The sequence below is a fragment of the Aquarana catesbeiana genome, linkage group LG05, assembly GCF_042186555.1.
Source record: "Aquarana catesbeiana isolate 2022-GZ linkage group LG05, ASM4218655v1, whole genome shotgun sequence".
NCBI classification, from domain to species: Eukaryota; Metazoa; Chordata; class Amphibia; order Anura; family Ranidae; genus Aquarana; species Aquarana catesbeiana.
In genome coordinates, this window is record NC_133328.1 from 217,674,774 (window position 1) to 217,689,313 (window position 14,540).

At 41.7% G+C, this 14,540-nt stretch overlaps 1 protein-coding gene across 3 annotated transcripts in view; it reads left to right on the forward strand.

Annotated features, from left to right (window-relative positions):
• The window catches only part of HECW1 (HECT, C2 and WW domain containing E3 ubiquitin protein ligase 1), a 415,705-nt gene that overhangs the window by 380,035 nt on the left and 21,130 nt on the right, over positions 1-14,540 (forward strand). For all 3 annotated transcript variants that reach the window (XM_073630548.1, XM_073630547.1, XM_073630550.1), the window contains 2 exons: positions 2,852-2,950; positions 4,519-4,648. In XM_073630548.1, the coding sequence (XP_073486649.1) occupies positions 2,852-2,950; positions 4,519-4,648 (229 nt within the window). The remainder of the gene's footprint in view (positions 1-2,851; positions 2,951-4,518; positions 4,649-14,540) is intronic.

Genomic DNA, 14,540 nt, shown 5'->3' on the forward strand with positions numbered 1-14,540 from the left:
GACATGCCATTCCCGGACCGCCTTTTGATGTGAACAGGTCCTTAAAACTGCAAATATCTTTACATTATAATGTTTTTTTATAGCTGAATGTGATAAATATAAAAAAAAAAAAATCATAAGGGTACTTATTTATAATTAGTTATGAACCTTCTACAGACTGGCAGCAGCTTCACTGCAGACCTCTAATGGCTTATGGACTAATGATTGAAATGGATAGACATACAAAACTTATTTTTATTTATGTAATCTTGTCTTGTTAGTGTTTTTTGGACTGAGTTCCTCATTAAGTAGAATTATAAACATTGTGATAAAATTTCAAATCACTGCATTGAAGATACTCATCTATTTTACATCTAGGGGAAGGTAGCTGTTTGGTAATAACAAATAGGTACTATTATACTTTCCTTGGCTATAGTATAGTAATACTGTAGTGTTATGACATTAGAAAAAGTTTAGCAAAAGCAACGTGGCACTTAAAAATGAGTTTGCTTACATGCAGTTTTTCTCTGTAGATTCTGCAGTGTGTTCTGCTGAAGCCTGACAGAGTGGGTAATTAAGCCAGAAAAGACATGTCCACAATGTGATAACTGTCACAATGAGATGATGCTCTTTTCCAGTTTTAATCTGCTTACAGCATTCTGTCTTCAGTAATTTGAAAGCAGTAATGGATAATACAAAAGTGTTCTTTGTCCAGCTCCTAGCTGTCCAAGTCGCAGGCAACAATGCCTGTCAGAGCAGTCCAGAGTACATGACTGACAGTCGCTCCTTCAGGGAGCTTTTCTAAAATCACACTATGGGGGTTATTTACTAAAGGAAAATCCACTTTGCACTACAAGTGTACTTGAAAGTGCACTTGGAAGTGTAGTCACTGTAGATCCGATGGGGGCATGCAAGGAAAATAAAAAACAGCATTTTAGCTTGCACAGGATTGGATGATAAAATCAGCAGAGATTCCCCTCATTTCAGATCTACCCCTTAGATTTACAGCAACTACACTTCCAAATGCACTTTCAGTGCACTTGCAGTGCACTTGTAGTGCAAAGTGGATTTGCCTTTCATAAATAACCCTCTATGTGTGTTTTGACTAAAGTTCTACTTTTACACCACTCTACTCTGCAAAATCTGGGGAGAAGGACAGGTATAACCTGCAGAAACACCACCAGGTCTCCAGCATAGTTCCTCCAACCAACCCAGAGGTCAGAGGATAAAAAAAGCTCTAGCAGGACCTGCGCACATGAAATTAAAAACTGTATTTGGGCAACTTTGATTTTAGAGTTTGATAGAATGACTGAGGCTTCTGTGCCCTACAATATACCTGGGGAGAGCATGTGGGTTTACTGCCACTTTAAGCTGCAAAAGTCTTGAACTCCAGTAGTCAGCATATTGACTCATGATCATCTGTCAAAGCAATAACATGAGATTTAACTGCCCCTTTGCTTGTAAGTCATCTTCAATAGACATGCCAGGATTTACCGTACAGAGCCACAAGTTCATGAAAATTTGCTGCTGGTTAAAATCCAATGACCTTAAAGTCATCAATCTTCTTTCCAGCATCTGGAGAGCCAGATTGGCTCATTAATTCACAAACACATAATTAGCACTTTATATTTCCTTCAAGACTTTCCAAAAATGTTCTGTTCTCAAACTGTTATTATTAAAGAACTTGCCCATTTTATGGTATGTTTCGGATAGTTTTCTTGGTATGTTGCTGTCAAAGCACATTTTAGCACTTGCTTATGACAGACCATCTGTCAATTTGATGACCTTACCACCAACACCACTAACTCAATGTAATGTTTATACTGCAATAGTATGTTCATAAGTATAGAAATATACACATCTGCTTTGGATAGCTCAGCAGAGTTTATCAAATGATATGATGGACTCATGTATTTATAACCCAAAACTAAAATGAAGAAAAGATCACAAAATAAGGCACATTGACAAAGCACACCCACCACAGCTTTTTATTATCTATTAACATTAAAAATTCACATTGAACAGATAAGTCTTACTGATACATCAATTTCTCAAACCGCAATTGCACTGTGTATGTGATCAGCCTATAGCCCATTACCTTTCCAACCCTACCAAAATCATAGGTATTGTGCAATGGATGTCAGAATTACTATTGATATATTGGCAAACTCATATCCTTTAAGTAAAAAGTCCACTTTTATCTCTCTATTCACAGTAAAGTCAAGAAGGAACAAAAGATTAAAGCCCACCTCCAAGATATTAGCAACCCCACTCACATCTCCCTCTAACCTCTGATATAAAAAAAAAAAAATGAAAATCCCCATTTTACTTCACTAAATACACAATCACAGGATGGTCCTTCTCTCTTCTTCTGTTTACTTACTGGGATTCTACTTTGGGTGTATACATCACTGTCTACTTGTTGTGGACAACTTCTATTGGAGGGATCAACACTTCCAGCGGCCTGTTTCTCTTTCATTGGCTCCAAAGGCAGCAAAACTTACAGGGCAGTGAGGAGACTGGTGCCCAAAAAGATAACGAACAGTGAAAAATGCCTGGTTCCCAGGGCAAGAAATTAGCCTAGCTCATAGAGGAAACCATGATTTTGATCCATTACACTGTAGGATGGCTTAGGAAGAGGTGTTTAAAATCAAGAATGCAATCATTTCCTGAAATTGGGCTTTAATTCTGGCCTATACTAGGCACCATATGCCGTACCTTATCTAACAGACATTGGTATAAAATAACTAGTTAATAATTGAATTGTAAGGGTATTGTAGGAAAAAAAATATTTACAACCAATTGTAATAGATGTACTGTATATCTGCTTTCTAAAGCTTTCTAATGCTTGCCTCTGATTTTTGTCACATAGGTTTCGATTTAGTGGACGAATCCTTGGCCTTGCTCTCATTCACCAGTATCTTTTGGATGCCTTCTTCACAAGACCATTTTATAAGGCTCTTTTAAGGCTGTGAGTATATAATATTCAGGATATTCACTGTTAACAGAGGAACCTGTAAGACTGATGGCAAAAATGTTGTTTTAAAATAAGTTTCTGGACATCTTTATACTATGAGATATGACTTTCACGCTATTGTGATCTAATAAGGGCAGTAAAAATGTAACATACTAGGGGATCAATATGAAAATGCTAGTAAATTACATTTAGATTTTCTTATAGAAATTAATAGCAGCACAACCAATTGTAATACGTCTCTCCAATGCAATATGTTTATTGCTATCTAATCTCACTTGGTCTGTTCATGTTTTGACTTAATAGATTCCATGATTGTCAGTTAAGTATTGTACCACCTCTTTTCCCTTTTTTTTTTCAAAAGGGCTGTTTTGTTATAAAAGTTTGATTTTAATGCTGTTAATTTATGCTATGAGGAAGGCTTCGGCCGAGACTCGTTAACATTATGTGGATTTTACACTGATATTGCGCCAAATAAAATTCTTATAAGAAGAAGCTTTGGGTAGCCAGCGATTTCTTCTTATATGTTTATTTGTAGTTTAAGTATATTTTCTTCACAGTGTATCTAACTGAAAAGCTTTCTCATGAAGACTTTCTGTATACAAATGTGTGAAGTATAATAATACAGTATAGGATAAGTAAGAAATCATTCAACTATTTTGGTATCATGATGGTAAATACCCTAGTAAACACCTTGATGCCACTAGAATACAAAATACATGCATATCACTTTAAGGATACTGAAAGCTGCTGACAGGTATAAAGTGTAGGAGGTGCACATATATGCATCGGCTTTCAATATGTTCTACTTCGCCTGAAGGACAGGATTGTTCTGACAGATAAAGCTCCAACACTTCAGGTAGTGTCAGAGCTTGTCACGAAGCCTCTCCTCAACACACACGCATAAATATATCTTTTGGCCCATCATTATGATGAGCCGTTTTACTGGCAAATAGAAATGTGAGGTGTGCAAAGCACAGAACAATAAAGAAGTTCCTAAATTGTTTAAATAGCCAAAGTTTTATTTTAGTTATGGATGATGAAGGGAAGGATTAGAACACCTGCTAGATTAAACTGTGTCCTCCTGGGGGGATTCACTCTCTATTTGTCCTGGTGACCATTGTTGTCTAGACAAAATATGATGGGAAATCCAAGATCTGACACCTTTGAAGAGAACTAGAGCCAAAATAAAATCTTCTATTGGCACATCTGTGCCAGTGACAAATGTCTAAGTTGGGCATTCCCTTTACTTTTAAGAGCTTCCTTTTCACTGTTGCATCTCTGGAGCAGAAGGTAAAGGGAAATACTCTTTTTGATATGTGCAAGCACCTCTGGGGGGCACTTCATACCTGTCAGGATGTTTCAGTAATCTTAAAGTGACAGAATCTTTTTTGGGATTGCTGAACACCAGGTATTAACATTTTATTATCATGTCTTTACAACTTTATAACCAGTTTCTTCCCTTCATGTATTTTAACCTGTAGATTTATTAATTGCGGCTTGTTTAATGTACCGTTGTATATAAATGTGTGAAAAATCAGTAATTTCTTGGTATGTTTGTCTAGACCATGTGATCTCAGTGATCTGGAGTACTTAGATGAAGAGTTCCACCAGAGTTTACAGTGGATGAAGGACAATGACATCACAGACATTTTAGACCTAACATTCACAGTCAATGAGGAAGTGTTTGGTCAGGTTAGTTTACCTTCTTAATTAGTAATTTTTTTGTAAACTGCTGTTTGAACTACCCCTTAATATTTGAGTATTTCTTATAGATATCATCCATGCAGATGTCTAAAATGACAGTCAGGTTCAGTTTAAAGTTAAATTGACTATAACCCAAAAGATTGTAATGCTCGGCTCAGCTCTGAAGACCTCCAACAAATATAGCATGGCAGAAGGAAGTTGCGACCGCCACACAATAGCTGTATAACAGTAGAAGAGCAGTTCTGTGGAACATAAACATGCAGCACAACAGTGCCTATATTTCTACCCTATGCGCTGGGCCTGGCTGAAGGAAATAAAGATTTTAGGACAGAAAATTCAGTCACAAACAATGATTTATTTCCCTGAGATTGGTTGACTCTTAGGATGTCTGTACAGAACAAAGAAGCCCCACAGTCCAGTCCAAAACAGTCCAATATCAGTCAAGCAGCAATCATCCTTTGTAAAACCAAGAAATGGGAAGAATTGTACCTTCCCATACAGTGAATAGGACTTTAAAGGATATGAGATTGTTGCTGAGGTACGCAGAAAGACATTAAATGTAATTTTTATTTATATAAACATCAATAAAAGCATCATAAAGAACATATAGATGTGTGAATAACATTGCACATAACCAGTAATGATACTTGTTCTCAACATGAACATAGAGAAGTTCTTAAGCATAGAGTAATCCAATGTGTTTCGCAGAGTTGGTTCTCCGATTCTTGAGGGAAACTCAATATTGTCAGGGCTGGGCTTAGCCCTCCCTTCTCAGTGTTCAGGTTGCTCAGCTGTCGGTTAATTGCCAGCACTAATCATTCCACAGTGGCTCAGCTGGTGATCATTTCCTGCTCGTCAGCCAGCCCCTTCTGGCTATTTAAACTGCCTGGTTCATTTCTTCCGTGCCTTCGCCTTGGTCAAACCTATCTGGAAATTCTCTGCTGTGTTCCTGTTAAAGACTTGCCTGGCTGACGTCCCTTCTGGATCCTGATTCTGTTTTCTGCCTCTGACTACGCTGATCTCTGGCTTCCTGATTTACTGGCTTGCTCTGATTACCCGTTTTGGCTACCGAAACCCTGGGTATGTTTTGACTATGTTTATTATTTGTACCAATTTTACCATTATATTAAAAGGTGTGATTTTTACTGCATTTTCTGTCTCCATCTGATTCATGGTTCCTGACAGTAGGCGGAGACCATGAATTCAGAAGATGAAGGCAATCCACCTAGTGGTAATATTTGTTCCAGTTTGGATGAGCAGGACCACCGCATGGATTAGTTTTTCCATAGTGTTACAGATGCTCCTGATTCGCACTGCTCACCTGGATCCTCCCACTGTGGCTGTTCCGGTACAACATGTGGGGCAGACCATCTCTGCTGCTGCTCCAGTCTCTGTGGAGGCACCCGCCTAGAATATTACCTCTGTAAGGGGTATGTCTGGTTCCGCTCCGCTTGCCCAGCAAATTGGGGGCAATCCAGTTCAATGCAGAGATTTTCTCAACCAGGTTGGGATATACTTTGAAATGCTGCCCCAGGCGTTCCCCATGGACAGAAGCAAAGTAGGCTTCATTATTTCTTTGCTTTCTGATAGAGCCTTGGCCTGGGCAAACGCTCTAAGGGAGATGCAAAAACTCATTGTCCAGCTTTACCCTGAGTTTGTGGCTTCCTTTAAAAGGGTATTTGATGTTCCCACCGCTCCACTTCTGCTGCTAACAGCCTCATGTCCATCAAACAGAGTACGATAACTTTTGCCGATTACGCCATTGAGTTCTGTACTCTGGCAGCAGAGGTCACTTGGAACAATAAGCCCCTTGTGGCTGCTTTTTCTCATGGTCTCTCGGATAACATCAAAGACGAGATAACAGCCCGAGACATACCTAAGATCTGGAGAAGTTGATCTTGTTTGCTATTCTCATTGACTCCAGACTCCAAGAGAGACCTTCCTTTAAGGAGCGCTTGCGGAAGCCTCCTGTACGTTTGGCTCTGAGCTTTGCAGTCCCACCTCCACCTCCCTCACCTCCCATGCCTCCTGGTACTGATTCCGCCAGTGAAGTAGAACCCAGGCAGATGGACTTCACATGTCTCTCTGCGGTGGAGAGGGCCTTTAGGAGGAGGGAGAGATTGTGCCTTTATTGTGGCCAGGCAGGTCACTTTTTGAAGTCTTGTCCTACCCATCTGGGAAATGCTTGCACCTGAGGTCCTGTAGGGGACAGACCTTAGGTGGCGTTGTTACATCCCCAGTTATCCTGTAGGATAAGCCTTTAGTTCCGGCTACCCTTTCTTGGTCTGAGTCGTCCATTGAGACACAAGCTCTAATCAACTCTGGGGCTGCAGGCCTGTTCATAGATAGTGCCTTTGTGTATAAGCAATTGGCTCCACTGCAGCTTTGTGCCACTCCACTTGCCATTGAGGCTATTGATGGGAGAACTCTATAGCCTGCCCATGTGACTCATGAGACTGCTCCGTTGACCATGGCCATAGGGGCTCTTCACATGAGATAATCCAATTTCAAGTTATTTCCTCACCCATTGCCCGGTGGTTATTGGTTATCCTTGGTTACAGAGGCACAACCCCTCTTTTGATTGGCTTTGTGCTGAGGTTCTTTCCTGGTTGCCACAATGCAGTAAGACAGGTTTTCAGAAAGTGGCCAAGGTCTTGTGCACCTCTTCACTCTCCTCTCTGCCAGAGGCGTACCACGAGATTGGCAATGTCTTTGACAAAGGTCAAGCCGGTAGTTTGCCTCCACACTGGTCGTATGATTGCACAATTGACCTTCAGCCTGATGCCATGCCCCCTCATGGCCGGGTTTACCCTTCATCTGTCTCAGAGGATAAAGCCATGGAGGACTTTGTTGCTGACTTACTTTCTCGAGGGTTCATCCGCAAATCCTCATCTCCTGCTGGTGCTGGCTTCTTCTTTGTCAAAAAGGAGAGTGGTGAACTGAGAGCTTGGATTGATTATAGGGGTCTCAATCGCATCACTATTAAGAACGCGTATCCGATTCTCTTGATTACGGAATTATTTGACCACCTCTAGGGAGCAACAGTTTTCACGAAAGCTCGATCTGAGAGGGGCATATAATCTTGTGAGGATCAAGGAGGGCGACAAATGGAAAACTGTGTTTAATACTAGGACAGGACATTACAAATACCTCGTAATGCCGTTTGGTCTTTGCAACGCTCCTGCATTTTTTCAGGAATTTATCAACAATGTCCTCCAAGATATGTTGCAGCAATGTGTGGTGGTTTAGCTCGACGATATTCTCATATATTCTAAATCTCTAGAGAGCCACCACACAGATGTCTCCTGTGTGCTACAGAGGCTGAGAGATAATAACCTGTATTGCACGTTGGAAAAGTGTGAGTTCCATCGTGAACAGGTTACATTTCTGCGTTATGTCATTTCCACTGCTGGTTATTTGATAGACGCAGAGAAACTATCTGCAGTACTACAGTGGCCTCGACAACGTTTTCTTGGCTTTGCCAATTATTATCGGAAATCTATCTGTAACTTCTCTTCTCTGGTCAAGCCCCTGACTGATATGACCAGAAAATACGGTAACTCACAGAATTGGTCCCTGGATTATATTAAAGCCTTTGAGTCTCTCAAGGTTGCCTTTGTTTCAGCTCCTGTGTTGGCACATCCTGATCCTACGTTACCCTTCATTCTTGAGGTTGATGCATCCAAGACTGGAGGTGCCCTTCTGTCTCAACGTCCTACCTCTGAGAGCGATATGCATCCTTGTGGCTACTTTTCCAAGACATTGTCTCTTGCAGAATGGAATTACGAGATTGGGGACAGAGAGTTGTTAGGGATAATTTTAGCTCTTAAATAATGGAGGCAACTCCTCGAAGGAACCACTGTGCCGGTCCTCATTTTGACTGACCATTAGAATCTCACATTCTTGTCTGAGGCAAAACACCTATCTCCGAGAAGGGCACAATGGGCTCTTTTCTTGTCAAGCTTTAATTACATAGTCTCTTTCTTACCCAGTACTAAGAATGTAAGGGCTGATCCATTGTCACAACAGTTTTCCTCCACTTCCAAGATAGAGTCGGTTCCTGTTCCTGTGATACCCCTGATCGTATTCTTTCTACTGTTCGTACCAGTCTCACTTCACCCTTGGGTGACAGAATTCTTGCCGCTCAGATCCATTCTCCTCCCAAGAAACCTTGTGACCACTGCTTTGTCTCTAAGAGTCTTTGCACTGCTTTACAGACTTACCATTCACCCAAGACAGCTGGCCACCCAGGGAGGAATCAACTATTTGGGCTATTTCTCAACAATTCCGGTGGCCTAGTTTCCGCGCCGATGTAGCCGCCTTCATAGCTGCTTGATCCGTGTGTGGTCAGAGTAAGACACCACAACACCTTCCAGTGGGCCTCCTACAACCCATACCCAATGGAGAGAGGCCTTGGATCCACCTGTCTATGAATTTTATTATGCAGTTACTCAACTCCCAGGGCAACACAGTTATTCTTATGGTGGTTGACCCGTTCTCAAAAATGTCACATTATATTTCACTTAAGAAGTTGCCCACATCCAAAGAACTGACATCCATTTTTGTTTGGGAGATCTTTCGATTACATGGGCTACCCAAGGTTATCATCTCGGACAGGGGCAGCCAGTTTGTCTCCAGGTTTTGTTGAGCCTTTTGTGCACAGCTGGGAATTCAGCTTTCCTTCTCTTCTGCAGATCACCCGCAGTCCAATGGGGCCACAGAATGAGCCAGCCAAGCTTTGGAGCAGTTTCTCCATTTGTATATTTCTGACCACCATAACAACTGGTCAGACCTCTTACCTTGGGCAAAGTTTGCTCACAATAGTGCCGTCAATACTGCTTCCCGATTGTCTATGTTTATGGTAAATTATGGTTTCCAACCATCCATGTTGCCTGACTCATTTATTCCTCAAAGAATACCTGCATTAGAGGAGCATCTTCGTGGTCTTCGTTCCACTTGGGTACAGGTCCAAGAGTCCTTGCGACGTGCCAATGATAGGTACAGACTCCATGCTGACCACAGATGCCTACCTGCTCCTTCTTACCAAGTTGGGGAGAGGGTCTGGCTGTCATCTCGCAACCTCTGGCTCCATGTTCCCTCACTGAAACTGGCACCACGGTTTATTGGGCCTTTCCGTATTCTCCTTAGGATCAACCCAGTGGCTTATACATTAGACCTTCCTTCTAATATGCGTATTTCAAATGTATTCCATGTCTCCTTATTAAAACCTTTGGTGTGCAACTGCTTTATCACTTCGGTACTACAGTATGTCCTTGCCCGGTTCAGGTTGAGAACCATGAGGAGTATGAGATTCAATCAATCATTGACTCCCATAGGTTCTGTGGGTGCATACAGTACCTTGTTCATTGTAAAGGGTACGGTCCAGAGGAGCGCTCTTGGGTCTTATCCTCAGACGTACATGCTCCTGTCCTCCTCTGTGCTTTCCATAGATGTTTTCTCCTCAAACCTGGTGGCCCTCCGAGGGGGAAGGGTCGTTGAGGAGAGGGTACTGTCAGGGCTGGGCTCAGACCTCCCTTCTCAGTGCTCAGGTTGCTCAGCTGTCACTTAATTGCCAGCACTCATTGTTCCACAGTGGCTCAGCTAGTGATCATTTCCCACTCGTCAGCCAGCCCCTTTCTGGCTATTTAACCTGCCTGGTTTATTTCTTCTGTGCCTTCACCTTGGTCAAACCTATCTGGAGATTCTCTGCTGTGTTCCTCTTAAAGACTTGCCTGGCTGACGTCCCTTCTGGTTCCTGATCCTGTTTGCTGCCTCCGACTATGCTGATCTCTGGCTTCCTGATTTACTGGCTTGCTCTAACTACCCACTTTGGTTACTGAACCCATGTTTTGACTACGTTTATTATTTGTACCATTTTTACCATTATATTAAAAGGTGTGATTTTTACTACATTGTCTGTCTCCGTCTGATTCATGGTTCCTGACAAATATCCATCTAAATTTTCAATTAAGGGACATCGTTACAATCACAGCAATCTACAAATCATTTCATATTTTTTCAATAACAAGAAAAAAAGGGATCATAGCCAATAAAGGCATTAAATAAATATGATGCTCATCGATTTAATCAGATTCTGGCTGTATGTAATTTCCAGCATGAAATGAAAGACCGGACCACACCCAATCATGTAGTGTAAAGTGTCAGAACCTAGGACTTGGTCTGAGAGACATTGGATTACACCTTAGGTAGAATATGGCGGGCACCTTTCACATATCTGAAATATTAGGATATAGAAGACCCATCTCAGCTGATCCAATGTATCTATGGCAGCATACACAAAGAGTATACATGGCTGACATATCTCAGCCCAATTCAATTTAGCAACTATTCACAGCCAGCCCTTCAAATCCTAGGTACGGACACATATAGTGGCAATCCACAAAAGATAGCACGAGGGGTAAGAGACATGTCTATCCCCTCCTAACTGGTTCTATCTCATATCCTTTAACCATTTGTCAACCAGCCGGCAGGTCGGCTCGTTCCAGAGAATCGCCATAGCTGTACGTCAGGCCCTTTAAACAGCTATAGCAGGCACACGCGCCGCTGAACAGCGAGGGACCCTATGACCGCCGGCCACGCGCGATTGCGGGCATGAGAGCCAGAACAGCGATGTGTGTGTGTAAACACACACATCGCTGTTCTGACAGGAGAGGAGAGACAGATCGTCTATTCCCACTAATCAGAAACAGCGATATGTCTCCTCCTCTAGTCAGTCACATTCCTCCACAGTTAGAAACACACACGAGGGAACACATTTAACCCCTTGTTCACCCCCTAATGTTAACCCCTTCCCTACCAGTGACATTTACACAGTAATAAGTGCATTTTTATAGCATTGATCGCTGTATAAATGTCAATGGTCCCAAAAATGTGTCAAAAGTGTCTAATCTGTTGCCGCAATGTTGCAGTCCTGCTAAAAATCGCAAATCGCTGCCATTACAAGTAAAATATTAATAATAAAAATAATAATAAAAATTCTATAAAAATGCCATAAATCTATTCCCTATTTTGTAGACGCAATAACTTTTGCACAAACCAATCAATATACGCTTATTGCGATTTTTTTTTTTTTAACAAAAATATGTAGAAGAATATATATTGGCCTAAACTGATGAATAAATTTTTTTTTTGGATATTTATTACAACAAAAAATATAAAATATTGGGGTTTTTTTCGACATTGTCACACTTTTTTGTTTATAGCGCAAAAAATAAAAACCGCGTAGGTGATCAAATACCACCAAAAGTAAGCTCTATTTGTGGGAAAAAAAATTATGTTTGGGTACAGCGTCGCACGACCGCGCAATTTTGTTAGTTAAAGTGACGTAGTGCCATAGCGCAAAAAATTACCTGGTCATTTAGGGGGAAAATCTTCCGGTCCTTAAGTGGTTAAAGTCCTATTAACTGTATGGGAAGGTACGATTCCTCCCATTTCTTGGTTTTACACTATATTCATCAGGATATGGATATGAAAGTTGTGCCTGGAACTGGTAAAACTTTAATTGCCAGCAATCATCCTTTGTTTACGGGGGCCTTTAAACAGCAAGATGTTGAAGTTTATGCATAACAGAGTAGATAAGAATTAAAATTCCTGTCATCTCTGTGATAAAATACCCCACAGGGTACCTTCACCCTATCTGTTTGTGCTGGTGCACATTGTCACTGGGAACATTTTTTACAGATGACACCAGAATAGGTGAGGAGACAACTGTTTAAGAGGGAAATTTCCCTCAATTTGTAGAGATTTCCTGTCACTTCCCACTGACTGGTTTGTAATACAAATTAGTGAGACTTTCTGTCCAAAATATTACCAATTCTGAAAGATCTGACCATATTAAAGCCAAATTGAGGGGGCAAAATGTTTGAATGAACTGCTATTTTGATAACACCAGAATTCAGATCAGTTTGCCATGGAAGTCATTTTGCCCTGTACATGAGAATTTTCAGCACAGAATCTCTAAGATTTACTGCCAACATATTTGCCCATATATATGAAACCGATGATGTCTATCTAATTTTATACACTAAATTTATAAAGATATATAAATATCTGCACCACAATATGACTATTAAAGCGTTATTGCTGGTGGTGTGCAAAATAAATTACTTTGTGTCACCACCTAATGACCGACCACCTAATGATCATAGTTCCTCAAAATTTGTTAACACGCTGTGAAATAAAGAGTAGTTTGGCACTTCCTAAAATCATAGACTTAACCCTATTGTTTTTTTACATACTGTGGGATGACTGCCATTCTTTTAGTCAATGTTTCAGTTTATTTTAACATTACTATTTATTTTTTTACTAGCAGTATACATTATTCATATTCTATATCAAACTGACCACCTATACTAATTTATTAATCACATGTAAACAGGAACTAAATAATGTATGTAGATGAAATGCATGGTGCTAAGTGCCCACTAAAAGCATCATTATTCTATTTCCTCAGAAATTCCCTCTCTGATTAACAGTGATATTCTGTAGACTATGCATACAATGTGTAGCGCTACCCCCTTAGGAGCCGCTGGATTTTTGGGTTCCCCTCACATGCACAGCCAGGCAATAGGAATGTAATTCACTCTGTAGTCAAAAACCAGTCCAGGATGTTTTGTTTTGTTTTTAGTTTATTAGGGGATGAACTAGGATAGGGCTGGGAAGGTATGGGATGCCCAGAACGGTAATTTGGATGCAACTTGAGGACTTGCTAACTTTCTGGCTGCCAAAAGTCACTATGCTGTCCTCCCGTGCGATAAATGGATCAGCTGAACTGAATATTCCCAATATTCCAAACACTAAATGCAGATGCTATTTTTCTGTAAAACAGCAGATGCACCTGGCTGCGTCTTTGATTCCCCAAGCAAGAGGTGTAGGGAAGCTGTACTGGCTTTCAGTGGCTCTAAGCTGTCCCTTAGTAGCAAGCTGGGTCTTGCACCTAGCTGCTTCTCCTCTATCAGGCTCTAGGGTGTAGTGGTTGAAGCTACTCACTCAATCCCTTTGGTAGATCCTGAAGCTCATGTGGCTGCTGAACAGGTCCCAATGGCTCACAGGATGGCTTCAGCTAAGCCTAGCTGAGGCTGACAGGGTGTGAGGCTTCTGCTGCTTCTGATCTCCCTCTCTCTTCTTCTGGCTCTTTCCTTCTGCCAGGAGCAAAGCCCTACAGCACAGGGGTAGGTATGGGATGCCCAGAATGGTAATTTGGATGCAACTTGAGGACTTACTAACTTTGTGGTTCCCAAAAGTCACTATGCTGTCCTCTCGTGTGATAAATGGATCAGCTGAACTGAATATTCCCAATATTCCAAACACTAAATGCAGATGCTATTTTTCTGTAAAACAGCAGATGTACCTGGCTGCGTCTTTGATTCCCCAAGCAAGAGGTGTAGGGAAGCTGTGCTGGCTTTCAGTGGCTCTAAGCTGTCCCTTAGTAGCAAGCTGGGTCTTGCACCTAGCTGCTTCTCCTCTATCAGGCTGTGGGGTGTAGTTGTTGAAGCTACTCACTCAATCCCTTTGGTGGATCCTGAAGCTCATGTGGCTGCTGAACAGGTCCCAATGGCTCCCAGGATGGCTTCAACTAAGCCTAGCTGAGGCTGACAGGGTGTGAGGCTTCTGCTGCTTCTGATCTCCCTCTCTCTTCTTCTGGCTCTTTCCTCCTGCCAGGAGCAAAGCCCTCCAGCACAGGGGTCCCCTCCAGGCAACTGCACCCTGGACTCCGCTCCCACATGACCAGGCTCTAGAATATGTATGGTTCATCTCTCTGCCTTTTGGGCCTCACCCGAGGATTGGAGGAGACTCCATAAATATTCTGGGCCTCACCCAAGGATTGGAGGAGGCCTAATATCTGCTCCTCTGACCTCTA